The 20,394-nt window shown below is 34.8% G+C and overlaps 1 protein-coding gene across 1 annotated transcript in view; it reads left to right on the plus strand.

Annotated features, from left to right (window-relative positions):
* Positions 1–20,394, plus strand: part of PTPRN2 (protein tyrosine phosphatase receptor type N2) — a 653,541-nt gene that overhangs the window by 281,539 nt on the left and 351,608 nt on the right. Inside the window, exon 11 of the mRNA XM_054058934.1 lies at positions 7,661–7,740. Within this exon, the coding sequence (XP_053914909.1) occupies positions 7,661–7,740 (80 nt within the window). The remainder of the gene's footprint in view (positions 1–7,660; positions 7,741–20,394) is intronic.

Consider the following 20,394-nt stretch of genomic DNA (forward strand, 5'->3'; position numbering starts at 1 on the left):
AAGGCTTGAGAACACGTCTGCTAGTTGCTCTCCTTAGAGCTGAAGGAAAAGCCAATAGGTTCTTAAGGAGACAAGCAGGAGGACTCTTGCTGAAGCACTCTGAGTTTTCTTGCTTTTTTGATTTGAGGCTGTAGCTACATGCAGCTTATTGTGAAGAAAGTAGCTGAGTTCTTTGGTCTTTGGTGGTGCTGCCATTCTCATCGAAGACGTTTGTTTCCAATTTGTCTCCTATCAAAGACATGAGCATGCTGAACCTTTACCTCTGTAAAAGTCCTAAAGTGAGTCATGCTCTTCATTAATTATTAGAAGTTACTTACATAAACTGAGCATAAGGTGATTATCATCCCAGTAGACAAGTTTTAGACATGATTTCAACAGACTTCACTAACAACACAGGTGTGCAGCATGTGAGTAGACCTGGAGTCAGTAATATACCTTGAATTCTTACAGGCTAAAAAACCCCTCTGCTGTTTGTACCAGGTAGCGTACCAAAATCTATAAAGAGGAAGAATGGAAATATAAATAGAATCTAATTATCTTTTCTTTTTTTAAAAAATTACATTTTTTTGTCTTTTAGCTTAATCTTTGGGGAGTGGAAGAAAAATCACTGTACATTTAAGTGGCATTTTGAGACCATTTTCCCACTCTCACAGGGTCCAAACACCCTTTTGCTGTAAAAAATTATAGCACTTGTATGTTTTTCTTTCTATTAAATACTGTAATTAAGAACCTTATTTGCATGGCAGGCAAAGCTGGCAACTTTCATGTACTCAGCATGGTGAAAATGTCAAGTTTCTTGGCTTGTGACAGATTAATAGAAAAATTATTTTAAAACTCTGCAAATTATTCATAGGCATTGAGTAATCATCAGAAGTTGCATTTTGTGAAGAATAAAAATAGGACAGAGTGCAGTATCAATCTCTGAATTAAGTGTTGCCTATTTTTTAAACCATTTAAATTGTAAGCTTAGGAAAATAGTCTTCACCTGAGATGAAGTGAGTTGTAAAATCTTTAAAATATTCCTTAATTGTCTTTTGCATTGTAAATTAGAATCAGTGTACTTAACATAATTTTGTTACCTATAGATCAAATGATTAATATAAAATTAATGGTTAAGGTTAAATAATTAGATGTCCATCATTTAGTCTTGGCTGGTATCAGAGAAACACAAGATATGAACTGCTGTCATTGGAAAGCATCCTTTTATGGACTAGTCATCCCTTTTCTGTGACTTTACTCTTGAAAATACTCTAATGACAGTAGAGTGTCAATCAGAATGCATTTCATTATTTGGACACCCTTTTAATGCCCTCTTCTCTTCCCCTGAAATGATGCTGTGTGAAGCTCCATTGATTGTTTCAGGGAAGAGGGCAGTACAAGTTGTTCGAATAATTACCTGATTTATAAGGGCTGTAGACCTTGGTTGCAGAGGTAATTCTGAGCTGCAACCATCAAATCCAGACCTAAGTTTTGTTTCCATGTAGTAACATTTGCAAAACGGATTGCTCTGAAACTGTCAAATCTGTCTGCTCTTTGTGGTCTGTTTGTTACACCTCATCCAGTTGCATGATGTAAACCACTCTAATGAAATGCAAGTGGTGGTATAAAATCAGCCAATAACTGGTGAGCACTGTAAGTAATGTCTTTCCCTTAGCAGGAATTTTGCTTTTTCATCTTCAGTACTCGGTCATTGTCAGCCATAAGGTCTAATGTTATTACAACAAATCTGCGGTTATATATTTAGTGCAGGTCTATAGACAATGTGGCAAACAAAAGGTTTACACTTAATGTGTGCAAAGTGCATAAATATGAGTAGATAATATATTTTTGGCTGCATTGCAGCATGTTGTGAAACATTGTGTCATTCTGCAGTTTAAGGAGCAAGTTAAGAGCTTCTAGAGAAGAGTTCAAAAAGTTCAATTTGCTAAAATGAAAAAAGGCGTTTTAATTGATCACTGGCTCTGAGTCCATATATGTCAATAGAAACGTGAGAATACATACAGCTGTACACTGACATTCGTTCAGTTCAGGTGCAAAATGAAGAAAATCTTTGAACGGTAAAGATATTAAAGAGTGAAAGATGTGTAAGTTTTTAGTGTTAAGTCTGGGAGATGATCAATATTCTCTACTCAACAGTTCAGGGAAGTTATTTTGTAGTAGGTCAGCATGATACATCCTTCACAGATTCCCTAAATCTTTGAATCAGTTTAGTCAGGTACCTGCTTATATAGTATGAATAGTACAATGCAATGTCTCACAAAATAAATTTTGGTCAACATTTCTGGTCAAAATTGTTGGGGAAACCTGAATGAAGTGGTCAATGGATTTACAATGGTCTGAGTAAAAGAAGGAGAGGGAAATAGCCAGTGTACACTCCTTAATCCATTTATATGTTATACGGCGATGACCAGCTGCAATTTTCTGCCTTTGCTTTGCTGTGTAAATCATATGTAAGCACACTGTATTACAAAAATGCCTCTTTTAATCATGTGCTTTTTCCCTATTAATTTGATTTGACATAATTATGTTTGTATAACTATATTTGTAATATTTAAAGCATTTACAACAGTATGAGCGTTTAATTATTTCCAAAATTGAAGAGGTGAAAAGGAGGGTCCAGTGCAATACAAACAATGGACATAAGCTTCAAATTCCCAAACACAGTAAGCACAGAAATGTGTTCACATTGCAAGTCATTAGTTCAAGCCCACCAAACATTTCCTGAGACAATTACCTTCACTGGTATAAAATTTACTTTGCACAATCCTCTGGAGCGTTACTAATTGCTTTTCTTAACCTCTAGAGATTAAAGGATTTTGAAATGAACATATAGACAAGCAGTGACTCTAATTTCAAATCTAAGCTTTATTAAGGCAAGCTCTGTTTTATGAAATAGGGTCATTAAGAGAATGTTTAATGTTGGAAATATCCAACCCTAATCCTCATCTTCCTCCAATCTTGAGAAACTGCGCTCTGCCTGTATGTTTATAAAAATGCAGTGCAACCTCTATTCATTTCCATCTGGCATCAGCTCTATGTCTCATCCTCAAGAATACACATAACCATGTTGGCACTTGTTTCAAATCCTTTTCCACTAGGGGGTATGATAGACTGTGACTGTATTTTGCAGAAAACCTTCTGTGATATTGCAATACTAAAGTATACACACATGAGGGAGAAGACAGGCATGCAAATCTTGGTACATAATTAATGGAGATTTAAATCCTGTCATTCATAAATATAATTATAAACTACAGCTTGAAAGTGATACGGACCTATCCATATTGATCATGCTCTAGCTCTATTTATTCAGATCATTCATTTATTGACAGGCAAAATATAGTAAGAATGTTGTTAGTCATTAAAACAATTAATAAAATGAAATATTTCTTTTTTACACAAAGAATATTGTTTGTTTCTGTGCAAGTTCTGCACCCTCCCACCTTCAGATAGGAAATATAAACCCAAGGGGAGGGGATATTATTAAATCAGCAATCAACCTTCAAGTAATTTTGGTATAAACACTGTAATTATTTCATCTGCAGTAAACAGAATATAAGACAACAGCACATAAAGGTGACAATTTGCAATATGCTTTGAATGTCTTTGTTAAAAAAAAAAAAGCCTATTATGGCTGAAGGCAACATTATTGAAATTATAAAAAAGCAGAAGTTGTGACAGCCAACAGAGGGGGTAATTAGTCAGGAAATTTCAAGTAATAAATTTAACAGGTCATTACAACAGACATTACATTTTGTGTGGGGAGAAGGGACTGCTTATTAGCCTTGAGGCCAGACCTGCTTACCTTTATTAAAAAAAATAAGAAGAAAGCATTAGAAAAAATGTAAGTAAGTGCAATTCTAGTAGTATAGTCCAGATGCATTCTAAAACTCAGAATCTTCTCTTATTTGGGTGGACATAAATTCACTTACATTGGAAGAGTCAGCTACAAATTTACATAGGTCTAATTGTAGTAGCATACAGATTGGGGAGAAAAAATGGACCAAAAATTCTAATATACAATATTGTCTTTCTAGATGGAAAGTGCTACTAGAGATTTTTACTCTCAGTTGCAGCAGATGTATATCTTAGACGTCGTTTAGGTTTCAGGCTGGGCATTGTGGTTTACATTTCTGATCGCTTTCCCCTACACAGCTGGATGAGTTCTGGCGTGATGGAACCTGCCAGCCAGGAGCGAGGCCTCTGCTAACCAGCACAACCCTCTCTGATCTGTGCAAAGGGTTTGTTTGCAATTCATCAGGTCATAAACAATTGGGTGCACTTCAGTGAGCCACCGTATTTAGAGTGATGTAAAGACAATTGCCATTAATATTAGCTAGGCATCAGAGGGTTTGACAGCCATGTGAAAAAGCAGTCTTATCTATCTAATTTAGAGCTCCTGGTTAGAAAGTATCAGGGTGGCATTTTATACATCCTCGAACTTCTTCTCAGGCTGATTGCCCTCATGTTAAAATGTCTTTTAAAAATATTTTGCAGTCAAATAATTACTGGTTTTGTTTAAATATTCTCGTTCAATACATAATGAACAGTGACGAATTCCCCAAAGAGCATCAATTGTTATTGAAATATTTATTTATTGAGTGCTTTTGCTAGAAGCCGCCCATGAGAAAAATCTCATTTTATGACCTCCTGAAGAAGTCAGTTCCCAAAACATCAAGCAGAAATCTCAAGATCTTTTGTTTGATTTTAAATAAACACCAGAATACCAATGTCCAAAAATATTGTGACAAGAGCTGCTTTTTTTTCTGTATTTAGTAAATGTTCCTAGTGAAGCTGTGCTTATGAGGTGCACAGGTGATTTCTTATGTTCAAGCATTCAGTTGCTACAGTAGAGAAAAACAATATTCCACAAAGCAATATATGAATGGCTAATTAAAACGATTCTGAGATTTATTTTCCTGCAATAGAATAGTGTTAAACCAATATCATCCCACTTGCATAAGGAATTTTTGTCCCACCTTGTTTTTTTCTCTTTATTTCTCTACATTTTCTCAGCAGCAGTAAGGAGAAAAGACAGTGTTTATGGCAACGCATACGTAGGCACAACTCAGATGCTCTCATGTTCCTGGCTTATCCAGGTGGAGTCACTAGAGAATAGTGAGATGGTCCCTGCCAGGATTCAGCTCCTAGGAAATCCCTGTCTCTCACTGTCTATGTTGTATCACTGAAATGATCCAGTTTCATTCTGCAGGACTTTCGTGATGCCATTAAGTGCACAGCTGCAATGAGTGGGGAACAACTGGAGGTGTAGTGAGGTCTGGGCCAGAGGCAGGAACAAAAAACGCAGGCAGGGGAGGGAGGGAAGGAAAATTCCTACGTCTTTGCCACTAAAGCCAAAGTATGATTACACTGTGCGCAAAAGTTTGCATTTGTTCCACGTTCTTAGCTGTAATGCAATACACAGTGTAGGTTTGGGGGGAGTATCTAAAGTTGATTTTTCACCTGGTCTTTATCATGGGACAGTTATGTCTTTGGTGCCTATTTTTATTTGAAGTAAAATACTAATTGCACTGTAAATATCTGAGCATTCAGAGAGGAATCATCATTTCTCTTAGGCTGGCAATGCAGGAAGAGGGACAGTGCATCTTTAGTTGTGTTTAGTGTATGGTATCCTGAAATTCGCAGGTGCCTTTTACACTTGATTATTTCAGCATTAGTGACGGAATCAGGCAATGGCCTGAATTTTTGTAAAGCAGTTATCACAAATAAAATATACTTTGAAATTGTTCAATATTATAACCTAAAATATTGTTTAAATGATTTTGATAAATGCTTTGTAGTTACATAACATTTTAAAAATACATTCCTTGCACATTAATGACTTGGCATCTGGAGTGTCCTTTAGCAATAAAAATCTCCCTTTTCTTTTTCCACCCCTCCCCCACACACCCTGAGAGTATTTAGAGGAAAGTGATTAATTAATGGCAGTTCCTATTAACTCCAGAATAAAATGTGCGCAGTGCATACTTTGTTTGTAAAAGACAGAAAAGATGCTACTTAGTCTTACTCTGATTCTCTTTGTAACTTCAATGCAAAGTCTTAAGATTAATAATAGGGTTTTTCTTCCTGAAATGGAAAAAGTTTAAGGGTATTTCTGTCTAGGATACATGTGATGCAATTAAGCACACTTCATTTAGTGTTCTCCATTGTATAAATGCAAAATAATAACATGCTAGTAAAACAATAATTTAATACTTCATTTCAAGCCCTGTAAGAAAAATGTTTTTCAAGTTATTTCTTTTATGCAGCAATTTTCAGACCAGTCTTTTATAAGCTACAGCTCTAGGAAGTCAAAGCACATTACCTGTATGGTTCCAGCCAATGTACTTCACCTTTTAAACACGGCTGTTATTCATAGAATAAATGTAATTCCTTTATGATTATATGAATAGTAAGAACTTAAGAACTCACACAATACATAAGTAAACTTTTTTAACAGTGCCAGTCTTTTCTTTGTTGAGCCCTTCTGTAAATTGTTAGTTACAGTTTCTATAGGCTCTTATTATCTGGAAATTTTCCTTAAAAATACATTTAATATATTTGTGTGTGTGTGTGTATTTTTGTATGGTTTTGATATATATGCGCTTCAGTATAGTTTTAAGGATATCAGAACTGAAATGGTTTTATTCCTTTCATCGATGTGCATATTATTGGAATGGGTGGAGAAGGAATGCAAAATTATCTATACGGATTTATTTTTCTTTAAAAATGCACATTTTTTTTCTTTTTTTTTTTTTTTTCAAAATACTGAATAATTTACCTCGCCATTCTTCATCTGGCAAATCAGAGAATCATAGAATTGTTTATGTTGGAAAAGACTAGGATTATGGATTCCAACTAACCTAACACTGCCAAGCCCATCACTATACCATGCCCCTAAGCACCACATCTACACATCTTGTAAACACCTCCAGGGATGGTGACTGCAGCATTTTCCTGGGCAGCCTGTTCCACTGCTTAACACTGTCAGTGAAGTAATAATGCCTAATACCTAGTTTCAAAAATGCATTAAAATCTATAAGACTGAATCCAAAAGGTCACCACAGTGTCAAATCATTTCTCCTTGTAAATTGTATACGGAGGTGATTACCTCTGTTGTTAAAAGATAAATACCTTGTGGTATCTCTCTCTGGTTAAAATCAGCCATCGGATGAGATACGTCCAAAATCTTCTCCTCACAGGAAAATGCAGAACATGATCAAGCCAGATATTCTGAGTTTCTGTATTGTCCCTCTGACTTACAGTCGTGACAATAGGACTAAGCTTGTATGGATGCTAGGCACATAAAATTTGAAACTGCATGAACCTTCTTTGGATGCTGAATTCCAGTGATGATCTATGCTGTACTTGGGTGAATAACAATTTCAGTTCCTCTGTTTCACCATCTTCGTAATAAGAACAGTATTTACCAGACTGTTCTGAAATTTAGTTAATGTCATTAAAATTCTTTCAGACAGGCACAAGATACACACAAGAAACCACAAGAGGTATAAAAATGTATGCAAATGTAACTAATGAACCAACAGGAAGAGGGCTAAATGGTGTCTTAATAGGTTCTCTTTAAAAACCTATTTTGATAAGGAATACTATGCCACATCTCTTGATTATGAATTTTACATTTTTTAATAATCTCTTCCAGCGTGCTGGGACCAGCTGTGACCTTCAGAATGCACTCAAATCTCCAAAACATTTCAACTGCAGATGTTGCCAAAGCAGCAGGTAAGTCCTTGCCCTCCATTCCAAATATGTGACCTCCTACACGTTTCTTTAGTGAGCAGTAGCACTACAAACAGCACAGAGATGTCCCGTTCTCCCAGAAGATTGACATTTAAAGAGGGAGACAGTCAAGAGGTGAGTGGCACATGGAAAATCGAAGTGTAACATCTCTAAGTCAACTGAAACTGCCTGAGACTTCCTTGTTTGTCAAGGAAATGGATTAAATAGACGCTTGTAGTCAAGGCCTAGCATGGTGAAAAAGTCTTCAGTGTTGTCATGAACCCATAAAAACAGACTGGTTATTTGCAAATGAGGATGTAATTATTTTGATTTCCAGGGAACAAAAATGTTAATACATCTTAGCCTTAATTTATGGATCAAATGATGGTAGAAATATATGTTCATGAACTGTTTAGGCAATATCAATCACAAGTTAATCTTAATTCTTGTCAACTTGGCCACCAACTATATTACGGAATTGTTGACTGCAAGACATAACTTCTGTAAAGTAACTGAACTGATACCTGACTTTCTTCCAAATTACCGGGTTGGTAGTTTTTAAAAGTAATCAAGTTGCAATGTGATTAAAAATAGAAGGAAAAAAAAGGTTCATTTAAATAAACACCAAGTGCCCCAAACTGTCCATTAAATTCTTTTGCTTCACCATGGATAAATTTAGTTGCAGGAAGAACAGGGGTATTTCTCATGACAGAACTTTCCTTTGCAGGACCCCATGGAGAAGGGTCTTGTTAACTGGTGATTAGAGTGCAGCGGATGAGATACCATTTTTCCTAAAAGGTTTTAACATGCCAAAAAGCCAGAGATGTGTACTGTCAAAACTAGGAAATTACAATAAATAGTTATTGAATTATGGGACACATTAATGCGTATGATTTACCTGGGAGAAAATGGTATGGCTTCTTTACAGCAATGCCGTCTTATAAACCTGTTGAATGTCTCTGAAGGGATCAACAAATACGATGCAGCTGGTAGAGCCTGCCTGGATTGTCAAAGAGTTTTGACACGGTCCTTCAGTAGAAATTTCAAAGGAAACAAATCATTTCTTAGAGTGTGGAGTATGGAACATGAAAATGATGGATCAGTAATTTGTTGAGACAAGGAACAGAGATTAAGAATAAATTATTGGTTTTCTAAAAGGCTAGAGATAGCAGAAAAAAGGGGAGGATCTCTGCTGGGACTGTGGCATTCATCATATTTATAAATGAGGTGGAAAAGAGGGTGAGCAGTGTGATGAGAAATCCTGTTAATAATACTAAATTATTCACAGTATTAAAGGTAAAAGTTGATTTTAGAAATGTATAAAATCCTTAACAGACTGAATGACTGGACTCAAAATGGCAGGTGTAATTCATTGTAAATTTGTGTTAAAAAAAAATCATGTGGAGAGAAAAATAGCTTTACATATGAACTTATGGGACTCAATAGACCAGTACTGCTCTGGAGTAAGAACTTCATGTACTAATATGCAATTTAATGAAAATAACAATTCAGTCTATTATCAGTCAAACAAGGAAAGTATTCTTAGGAGTTATTTGGAAAGGAATAGAAAACAGAACAATATCATTTGTTCTTGCACAAATGTATCCCCTGCGTGTATTTAAATATGATGTACAGTTCTGCTTCTTGTGTCTAACCTCATGAGAGGTTAGAAACTCTGGTTGAAATGGAAAGATGCAGAGAAAGGCAACAGGCATGACTGTAAGTATGTAATATCTTCCGTATAACAAATGGTGAAATCTTTATTTTAGAAAAAAAAGTATGATATGAGAAAGGTCTGTCAAGTCCAAAGTTGCACAGTGAACGTGGACAGGATTGTGCAGTGGCTTTTATAATGCAATAATGGATGAAAGTGGCAGAAGGGAGGTTCAAAATAAATCAGAAAGCAGTTTGTAACTTTGCCTATTGTGGATAATGAAACTTATCTGTGTTCAAAAATTTACATGTGAACAAGTTCGTCAACTCCACTGAAATTTAGCAAGTCCATGGAAAGCGCGTTGAGTTCAGGAGGTTCCTGTTGCTCTTTTGCACATTCCTAGCAAGCTACTCTGAAATGTATAAATATTGGGACTCACTTGTTTCAGTAAAACTCAAGAAGTAACATTGCTACTTTTCTTACCACTGGGATCAGAGTAGTAGTTTTCCACTTCCCTAAGTTAAATATTGCTGATAAAGTAGGAAGGTTCTGAAAACAAAAAATGTCACCCTAGAGAAAGTTCTACAGATTTAGCGGCTTAAATCAATCTTTTACACTGTAATTTTATCTACTCTATATATTCATATCCCAGGCATGTCCTAACTTCTATTTGTTTAGTATGTTAAAATGTTCTGGGTTGTATGGCTGCAGAAAGAGGTTTGTAGAAGTTTTACATCAGGTCTTCTCAGTATGTCTTAATTAAAACTAAACATTGTATTTTTCTTTGAAAAAACAAAAGAGCAAAAACCAAAGTTCTACTCAGCCCTGAAATATTTTAAATTTTAAAAAATAAAACCTCAGTTTTCTTTTCTAACGCATAAATATGGTTACAGCAGTTTGTCAATGTACTCACTAATCAGTTAATTTATTTTAAGCAAACTCCTTTCTTGCAGATTTCAAAATGCAAAAATAAATTCAATTAAAAGATCAACATCCATGTATACTTACATAAGAAGTTTTTTCAAGCTTTATTTCCAATTAGCAATTTTAAAAGTCAACACTGCCTTGAACAAAATCATTCAAAAAATTTGATTTACCAAAGGAAACCACAGCAGAATATATCAATGAGTACACTACACTTCCAGAGTAGGTACAGGTAAATGCATTACTCTGTGCGGTACTGCTGTTAGGTAACCTGGCATTCATCCAGGAACTCTGAAAGCAGATTTTGTTTACAGAAAATGAATAGACCACACTGAAAGAAGAATTTCACTGAAAGTCACACCCTTAGACATGAAAAGAATTAAGAAATTGAGGTAATCAGATACCATAGTAGTTATGGGAATATAAATTATCCAGATTAGCAAAAAGGACTCTATTTGTGCTGAAGTCATGTACATGTAGGTCTCACTGTTATCCAGAACAGTTTCTGTGTGGCAGTTTGATATTATTATTCGAGCAGTATATATTTTTGTAACCAAAATGGAAAAGCTGCATATTTCCCTTGCATTACTTAGATTTAAATATATGGACTTATATTTAAAGTTTCCATCTTCCCCTGTGAAATCTGACAAATGTTCAGGTGAGGGAAGTCATGGGACTTCTTAACAACTATGCAAACAGATAAAAGACTTAGAATATCTACTAAAAAACAGAGATATGGAAGTATGATGATAAAAATGGTTTCCTATATTTTTTTTTGGAGTTTGAGATCTGTTCTTCTTGGTAAACACAAGATTGAGCTTGAGGAGAGATAAAGCTCTCTAAAATCCTTAGCCATATTCTCGCTGATAAAACTTTTCTTTTAGTAATCCACAGTTCCAATGCTGTGTAAATGTTTTGATTACATTTTTTGCAGTTTCTAGGGCTACATAATTATGTGGGAAAGCTGAAAACAGAGTAATATAGAATTGTGAATAGCTAAGCTTCTCACATTAACAATACCTTTCTTTACTCTTCAACTAAAGAGCAGAAGGGCAGCCAACGTTTTGCTAGCGTCACACACTTTGGTGTTTATAATATAGAACATATTTTGCATCTAGTAGCTGTCCTCTGGTCTATTTCTGTTTAATAAGTGAGGAACAATGGTGTGGTGTAATTTCCTCTCAACATTTCAAAGAAATAAACTTTCTTTAGACATAGATGATCCTCTCTAGAAGTAATTACACTTGGCACATGACATCATTTAGACAAATGAATGTGGATTTCATTTCTCTTCAGTTTAAAGGATAGGAGAAATCTAGCAGACAACAATTATCAGTAAGATAACTCTGTATAAAACTGCAATATAGTTAGTATAGTAATGAGCAATGAGTTTGCTTTATAGGTACTTTGCTTTATAGGTACTCCAGAATCCCACTATTTACTCAAAGTCATCTACCATAACAGTGATAATTAGAAAAGAGGAATCTTCTGAAGTTTCCAAGCACAGAATTTTAACATCAGATGGCTGTAACAATCATATATATGCTGCACACGCAAAAAAAGAGTTGTAGGAGAGAAGTCTTGAGACTTCTCTCTTCTCTTGAGGGAATAAACACTCAGTATTGCCAGAATGAAATAAAAGCATTTTCTTACGTGTAGCTGCAGCATGTTACTGATTTGAATCATACAGATTGGTGCATATTAACCAAATTAACCAAAGGAAAATCTGCCTCCAATATGTTTCTTTAGCTAGGCGGGTCTGAGCTGTATTTATAGGCATCAAAACTTAGTCTTCTGAATTTGTAGGCTTAAATATCTAAATCAGTGGTCTAATTTCAAAGGCTGTTATTTCCCACCTTACAAACCTTTAATAACCTTGAGAAGTCAACAGACTTGAAATGCAGAATTTTCTGAAGAACTACCAAGAAATTTAAATTTCAAAGCCATGTCAGAGAGTGAAGCATCCCACCTGCATTAAAAGTAGTGATTCAAGGTTCTATTTCTGCATTTGAAATACTGGTGATGACCCTGCCTTACACAGTCACTGCATAAATCTGTTTATTGCTGCCATTTCTTAAGCATGTTCAGCAGAATTGCAGTTTTGTCAGATGTCAAATCTGGGTCTTATTAAAAAGGGCTGAGACTCTGACCTGAACATATTTTTATTTCCTTATAAATTCACTGCTAGCAATATTCATCAGAAATGTATTTTTAAAGACTTAATTACAAAATACAAACAACTGGTTAAAGCTATAATTCTTAGGTGCGTGTTTCAGCAGTTTGCAGCAATTGTTTTTGTTACCCTTCAGCATGATTGAAACATATATTTCAACTTCTGGTAAAACAAGTGTAAGTCTAAAATCTGGATTTATGTGATTGTTCTCTTGAGTTTGTTCTAGTTATGAAATATTGTCTCCTATTTATCGGTCAAAGGCCATTATCTTTCCAGTTTGCTGCATAATAGAAATAATTATAATAAAAAGCATGTTTATGGAATACCTCTTGCATATCTTTTAGATCTATGGTCTGAAATTTAACAATATAAGGCATAGAGGGAAGATAATTCACTCAACATTAGAAAGTAATTGATGAGGCTCTGGTACGTAACTTAAATTGACTGTTCATTTCTAGAAACGCTGCAGAAGCTGACTCTGCTCTCTAGTCAATAAGTATTGAACATACTAGCATTGTTGACAGAAACATGATAATTCCATATTGCTATCCATTATTAGCAAGAAAAAAAAATTAAGAGGTTCTCAGGAGAACAAAAAAGAGAAAAATATCTTCAGATTTATCTTCAGATAATAGAACTTCAGATCTTTGCATCATAAAGGTAGATGTAATGTGTACATGTAAAGGATGTACAGATGTAGAGAAGGGAGACTAGGAGAAGAAACAACAGAACGATGAAAAATAAATCATCAACTGCAAGAGTAAGGCTATGCAAAATTTTATTTAGCTATCTATGTATTTAGTTAAAAGCATATTTAGAATGGATATGGCTGGCTCATGTCATAAATATGTCATAAAAATGTCATAAAAATGTTGTGATCTCACATAGGAATTTGAACAAAAACTGGGAAATGTCATTTAATGCAATTAATTCAGAATTCTGTGATTTTCCCTGGTTATTTCACCTTGTGATTAAACTCAGACTGGCCTTTGATGTTTTTTAGTTCATTGCTGGTTAACTGTTAGAAGTTCTTTGCATAAAATATTTCACTTAATATTCTTTGTACTGTGTTATTGCTGACAAAAAGAAACTTGGCCATGTCCATTGTGTTGTTTTGGTACTGGCAACATCCATCTTTTTCATGGTGACTGTCAGTGCAGGAAATACAAAATTGGTATCATCAAAGGCAGGAAATTTTGATTTCTGGATAAAAAGTTTTCCTCTTGTCTAAGAAGTCCTTGCCCTTTCTAAATGGCTATAACCAGTCTTGTTGATATTCGGCATAAGTTTTGCACGTCTTGTGAAAAGTCTCAGAAAGATGAACTCTATTTCTTCAGTCAGAAACATGTCCATGCTGGCATACTGTCTCTGTTTCCTTTTTCTACTGCACAACCATGGGCAATAATGGTTGTTTGGAAAGTATTCATTGGCCAGCCATTGTCAGATTCATAATTTGGCTGTGATGAAGTGAACAGAACAAGATGAAAGTCTATAGGTGAATTCCTTCCTTTTATCTAGATCTTTGTAGACAATGTAATTAGATGTTTTTGTGCTCTGAGATGGTGATGAAGAGTGTGTATATGAGCAATTTGAAGTTTATCTTTGAAGTGAACTGACAGCTTCTTTGTCAGAAACTTTGAACAACTTATCCAAGAAAATGTGATGTCCATCTAATTTCATTTTTGGTTGCCCTGATTTGAGGAAGATTACAATTCTTCGGTCTATAATGTGAAACTTAAAGGTTTGACAGACCTTTTTCTACTGCTAACTGTCTTAAGTATTCTGGTGCAAATCCTGATTTCTCCTACTCAAACCTTGTTCACATTGTCCTTTTTCACCTCTTGACTGCTCTGTAGCAGATCAATTCTCTTTCACTTGCTGTATCGTCAAATCTATCTGAATTATTTTCCTCAAATCCTTCCATTGCTGAATAAAAGATGCCATTATATTTTTCAAGTATTATTCAGAATCTAAATTGTCTCCTGCATTACCAAATGCCTGATACAATGATTAATATGCTTTTAAGATGGCATTTCCTTCCCTCCTTGTCCTTATGTTGAGAAATGGAATGAGTTTTAGCAATTGTGATGGGTGCTGCCATATGGTAAATAGCAAGTTTATTTGGTTATGACTCTTCTCTAGTGACTTCCTTATGATTATGATATTCATTGCTGTGATTTGGAAGGGTAGATTTTTTTCTTAACATACACTGCTCCTTTCTATAAAATAACTGTGAGGTATTAAATTTTAATAGGAAATTACTTCTGGTTGTAACAGCAAACTTCAATATTTCCTTCTGCTCACCTTATAAAGTGACGTAATCTATTCCAGTGTAATCCCCTACATCAAGTTTCTTTGCTACTGGTAACTCTAAAACTATTTAATCGTTTTTTAGTACTGGGGAGAAAAATAACTAACTAGCATTATGTAGGCAACGTTCTTCAATTAAAGCAATGGTGATTTATGTCATTACTTTCTTATGTACCCTATTAAACACCCATTCATAGAAAACCATCAGATTGGTATTAAATTAAAACAAAGAGAAGCACATCGTTGGTGTAGAATACAATTGTTGATACCTGAACCAGACAATTCTATTAAAGTTTCAATGGAAAGAGCAGAAATGAAGCTTAGAAAAATATATAGCTGCAAAGATTGATTTACAGCTACTCATGTGTTTCTGTCAGTTGCTTTTTCTGAAATCTATAGGCAAGCCTATGAAAACAGGTGAAAATAAGTCCTCTATTAAAGTAATTTATGTCATGGTTCAAAGGTTAATAGTGATTTTAATGTTGATTTTTTAAAGAGCCCTCTGGTAATATAACTAAATGCATCATAATAGTGTGGGCAGAATTAATCTAACCTGTTTTTAGCTGCCTTAATGTAAGGATTTATTCAAAAATAGTTGTCTAGGTTGCCTCTACATTCAGAGAAAAAATAGATTGTATTGAATTGGTACTCATCATGGATGGCTAAAGGTAGGCAACAGAAAACCATCACTGATATCCACTGAAATGTATAGATATTGTTGATGACAGGATTGCCATACATAAATACTGCAGATCAATCCAGGGGGACTGACTTACTGTGGAAAGCTTTCAGGATCTTCCTGTAGTTCCTGCTTGGTATTATATTAAAAATATTTTTTTCTGTTGCTAGATATCTTAAAATCTTCTGATGCAAATCCTGTTTTCTTCTACTTAAGCCTCCTTCACTCACATTGTACTCTGGCAACATATTCAAAGCTCTTTAAGAATTCAAAATTAATTTAAGATTGAGTAAATTTACAAATATTTCAAGTTTTATGAATATTTCCATGTGCAACAATCAAATTCCTGCAGCCACCTTGTTCACATCTACAACTTGTAATGCAAAATGAAGCTGCAGTGTAGTTTAAGTGCAAAGCACTTTTTTTTAAGCTCAGCAAATCTCCCAATACCTTTTTGACTATGGAAGGGTGAAGTCTTTTTCCATAGTAAACTTTTTATGTATTTCCTTACACAGATGATTTAAACTGACCTGCACATTTTTAAAAGACTCTTTTCAGCTGGTGTAACTCAAAATATAGCTGCACTGAGGTTCAAACCACTGAGAATGTATGACTGAAACAAAAAGGTATTTTCTTTTTTGTATAGCAGTAGTGCTATAGGGTCCCACTGTAAACACGGCATCAAAAAGTCCCTGTAATAAAATAGCTGAGAACTAAATTTCATTCTAATTTAAAGCAAAGCAAGTAGAAATCTCCAAACACAAAGCAACCTGCTTAATGTCATACTTCATCGTATTTTTTTAGCAAAATTGCTTCTATCTAGCAGTTTATGATGAGCAACACATTTTCCAGGAAAACAGAAATATATATTCAATATGCCATATAAAACAATAATACAATTCCAGACGTCTTTAAATGTTATGGCCCTTTAATAAATTTTCATATATTTTGTGCAGTGTTCTTAAGAGATTATCTCTGTTTACAGCAGATCCTAAACATAATGAAACAAATTATTTAAGAATGTTACAGTTAGAAGAAATCTGGTAAGACAGGTAAATAAAAGTAGCTTTTGAGTAGAGAATAGATTAGCCGATATAATATTTTTTGGTTAATATGTACCTTTGTAGGTAAGCATAAAAAAGGCAATTAAAGAAATCCTAATTTAGGTCAGATAGTATTGTAACCTAACCTTTACCTTGGAAAGAACCATCAATAGTATTGATTATACTTTTGATTATAGAACAAAACAGTCAGTACTGTTGATTATAACTTTTCTAAATGTGGAACAACAAGATAAACCTAACAATTTTAAACCATGCATGCATATAAACATTAGGCACCAGGCGGAGCAGGAGATAATGTTCTATTTTAGTTGTTAAAAACAGGAAAATTTTGTTTATTTAAGTAAATATCCTATTTTTAATATATGAAATTGGATGATTAGCAATCTTGTGATTGCAAGTGATCACTTTTGTGTCAGCCAAGTAATAAAAGATTGTGAGGGAGAGCAGTGCTACTTCAGCAGTCTATGAAAAATAGTTGTTATTTAAAATACAAGAAAAAAAAAAAGCACAAAATCAATTACACAAAAATATCATCTCAGAATCAGGCTGTTATTCCTTTTTGTTGGGGAAAAGTAATAACATTAAAAGAAACTTCTCCAGAAGCATTGTGTTTTGGTAACAGTGCGCAGGGGTGGCTGACCCAAACCTGGTAACAATCTGTTCTCTTCATAGAACACAGTTTATAGGATGACCTCTTGGGAAGGAGACACAAAGGTGACCTGGGATGAAAGGGCAGGTGGAGGGTTTCTGGCTGAAAAAGGCTTAGTTGGGAGGTCTAGAGGATTCACATATCATCTGTCTTGAAAATAGCCACTTGCATGACCTTCTGCTGCTGATACCTCATGAAGGAATGTATCTGAGAGGAAAAATAATGAGCTTTTGACAGTGGGACAAGGAATTATTTGAGAGCTTTGGGATAGTTCTTGAAGATAAGAGAAGCTTTTTGGCTGTACTCGCAAAGGCACACTTGTCAGCAGTATTCAGTTATGTGTTTGAGTATTGCCTTCATTTTGAGCAGTCTTTCTCCTATGGTTTGGAAGCTACATCAGCAGCTGCTGCTTGTACCTGATAAGCCTCCCCAATTGTTAGGGAATGTTGTGACTACAAGACAAGTGATTTTATTTTCATGAATTTTTTGTTCTCTGGGCCATCTATGGTCAAAGAAGATTTTATTTTCCCTGAGCTTTCCTGACTCTAGATATCCATTCTGACATGTAACATAAGATGTAGTCAGATTTGTGGATTTTTGATCTTATTCTTATTTGCTGATGATGTTTTCCATTGTCTGACAAAAATTGTACTCAGGATTTAGAGATTAATAGCCATTGTAATAATCTGCATGTCATGTGTCGAGAGGGACAACATGATTAACATTATGAGCAGGTAAATTTGGAAATATATATATGAGAGACTTCAAGAGGAGACTTTATCAATCTGTTTGATGCTTTTTGCCTAGCAGTATTGCAAGAATGGAAAATATCATCACTCAGCCTGCTAACCAGTCTTCCAGACTGACAGTGACACAAGGGTACAATGCCCAGCTTGTCAAAACAGTAGCAATGACACAAGGGCAATTGCTAATCACCCACTTTGCTATATATACAATAGGTAAAGTAACAATTCCCCACTTCAGATGCTGATACGCCCTTGATGCATTGCTTTCTGTTGCAGGACCGTGGCAAGGAGGAGGCTGGGGAAGGGCAGGGGAAAGAGAAGTGGAAACACCCAGTGTCATTTCACCTCACATTCAGCCCCATTCCCATGCTTAGCTTTTATTCCCCTGTTCAGCCTCATTTCCCACACTGCAAATACTTAATCTTTCTAGTTATTATCTAGTCTTCAGAAAAACATGTTAACTTGCTTTGTTCTCTTTAGAAAATATTTTCTATAAATTTGAAAGATCTGGATAAAGAGCTGGATGTATAGCTTTATGTCTGCTGAAGTCAGAAGACATGCTAGATTTAATCTAGCCATAGATTTTCAAGAAGTACCTGTAAATTCTCTGTGCCTTTCTTTTCTTAATTGTAATGCTGAAATATGTATAGGAAACCAGTTGGGTTTTTTTATTAAAAGATAGAAAAAGCTATAACATCATGGGTTCATAAGATAATTTAGAGGATAAAGAGTGTGGTCTTCTGTAGAATAATTATGATCATTTCACAGAATCACAGAATCACATAGAATCACAAGGTTGGAAAGGACCCATTGGATCATCGAGTCCAACCATTCCTAACACTCCCTAAACCATGTCCCTAAGCACTTCATCCACCCGTTCCTTAAGCACCTCCAGGGAAGGCGACTCGACCACCTCCCTGGGCAGCCTGTTCCAGTACCCAATGACTCTTACTGTGAAGAATTTTTTTCTGATATCCAACCTGAACCTGAATTTGTTCCTGTGTTGCTTCTGCTGCTTTTTTTGCATTTTTTTTTTCCTGATTGCATCAGTGTAACAAAATCAGGATGACAGCAATCATAAACTTATTTTGGTTGAAAGATCCATCTAGTGGGTTATTTATCCTATCCACAAGAATTGTGATGGTATTGGCTGGCAGGAGATCATATAGCTAATACTTGATAGTCTGATAAAAAAATAGAGACAGATGAGAAAAAAAAATGTATGCCAAAATCCAGAGGGTGCCTCTTGGCAAAGTTTTATAGACATTTTAGATCAGTAACAAGAAAAGGTAGGTAACTACACCCCATTACTCCCTCCTAAACTGCCAGGTAATTACTTTTGGCATTTTGACAAGTGTTTGCTGGAGTGAAGGTCAAAGCTGTCAGCAGAGAAGATCTATGCTAATCTGCTCAGCTGGGGAAGACTCAGGTAGCTAATGTTTTGTAATTAGAAGTTGTGGAAACCAGTTTTCACTGTAGTTTTTTTGCTAAGCATAAGTGAACTAATAATATAGAGTAATTTAGTTTCTGATAGTTTACAAAATTGGATAAACGGATGCTTAGGAGTAAGTATACAAGGTGGAACTGGATAAACTTAAGAAAACGAGTACTGTGGTACAAATGAAATACATATTTCTATGCAGATATATGCATGTATGGTATTGCACATACATACAGATATATACATATATATATATATTATATATTTATTTGGCTATACATATACATAGACTTGTATAATGCTAATAGTTTTAATTTACATTGCAAAGATATTAATCATAAAAAGAAAATGAAAAGAAAAAATATGCCTACTGTACTTCATAAGGCTGCAAAATTTTGCTGGAAATTTCACATGTAAAAATTCAATGCACACGAAAAACTCCTGTTTTTCTTGTGGGAATTATCAATATCACTTCACTCACAAATATTTTATGAATGGGTCCCTATAACTGATTTTAAACTGATAAAGTACTTTAGTGAAGGATTAAAAAAAAAGCAAAATAACCCCGAATAGGTGTATTTAAACAATTACAAAAACAATGAAGATTTTTATAAGAAAGATAATTTGTTTTAGAGTGTTGACTGCCTTTTCATGATGTTGTATTCCTGTTTTTTCAGATTAAACTAAACATAATTTTTCTCCCTTATCTTGCTATTCTTTGTGCTACTGAAAGTGTGTACATGTTTATATGTACAAAAGAAAGGAAGAGATAAACGGAATTTTTCAGAGAAGCTCAAGCTGTTCAGCTATGCTCCTATGCTCCAGCTGGAACCTCAAATCTGCAGTGATTTTGCATGCATTTAACTGTTCCTTCCCTCTTATTTTTCTTCTTGCACTGAAATATCTAATATAGATATATGGTGACCATGAAATTCAGTTGGAGCTGGACTCGAAACTTGTAATAGTAGCAGTTAAAAAGCATCACTTTTTTAACCTTAATCAGCTCTGCCAGAAAAA

This window comes from Cuculus canorus, chromosome 2, assembly GCF_017976375.1.
Source record: "Cuculus canorus isolate bCucCan1 chromosome 2, bCucCan1.pri, whole genome shotgun sequence".
Classification (NCBI taxonomy): Eukaryota; Metazoa; Chordata; class Aves; order Cuculiformes; family Cuculidae; genus Cuculus; species Cuculus canorus.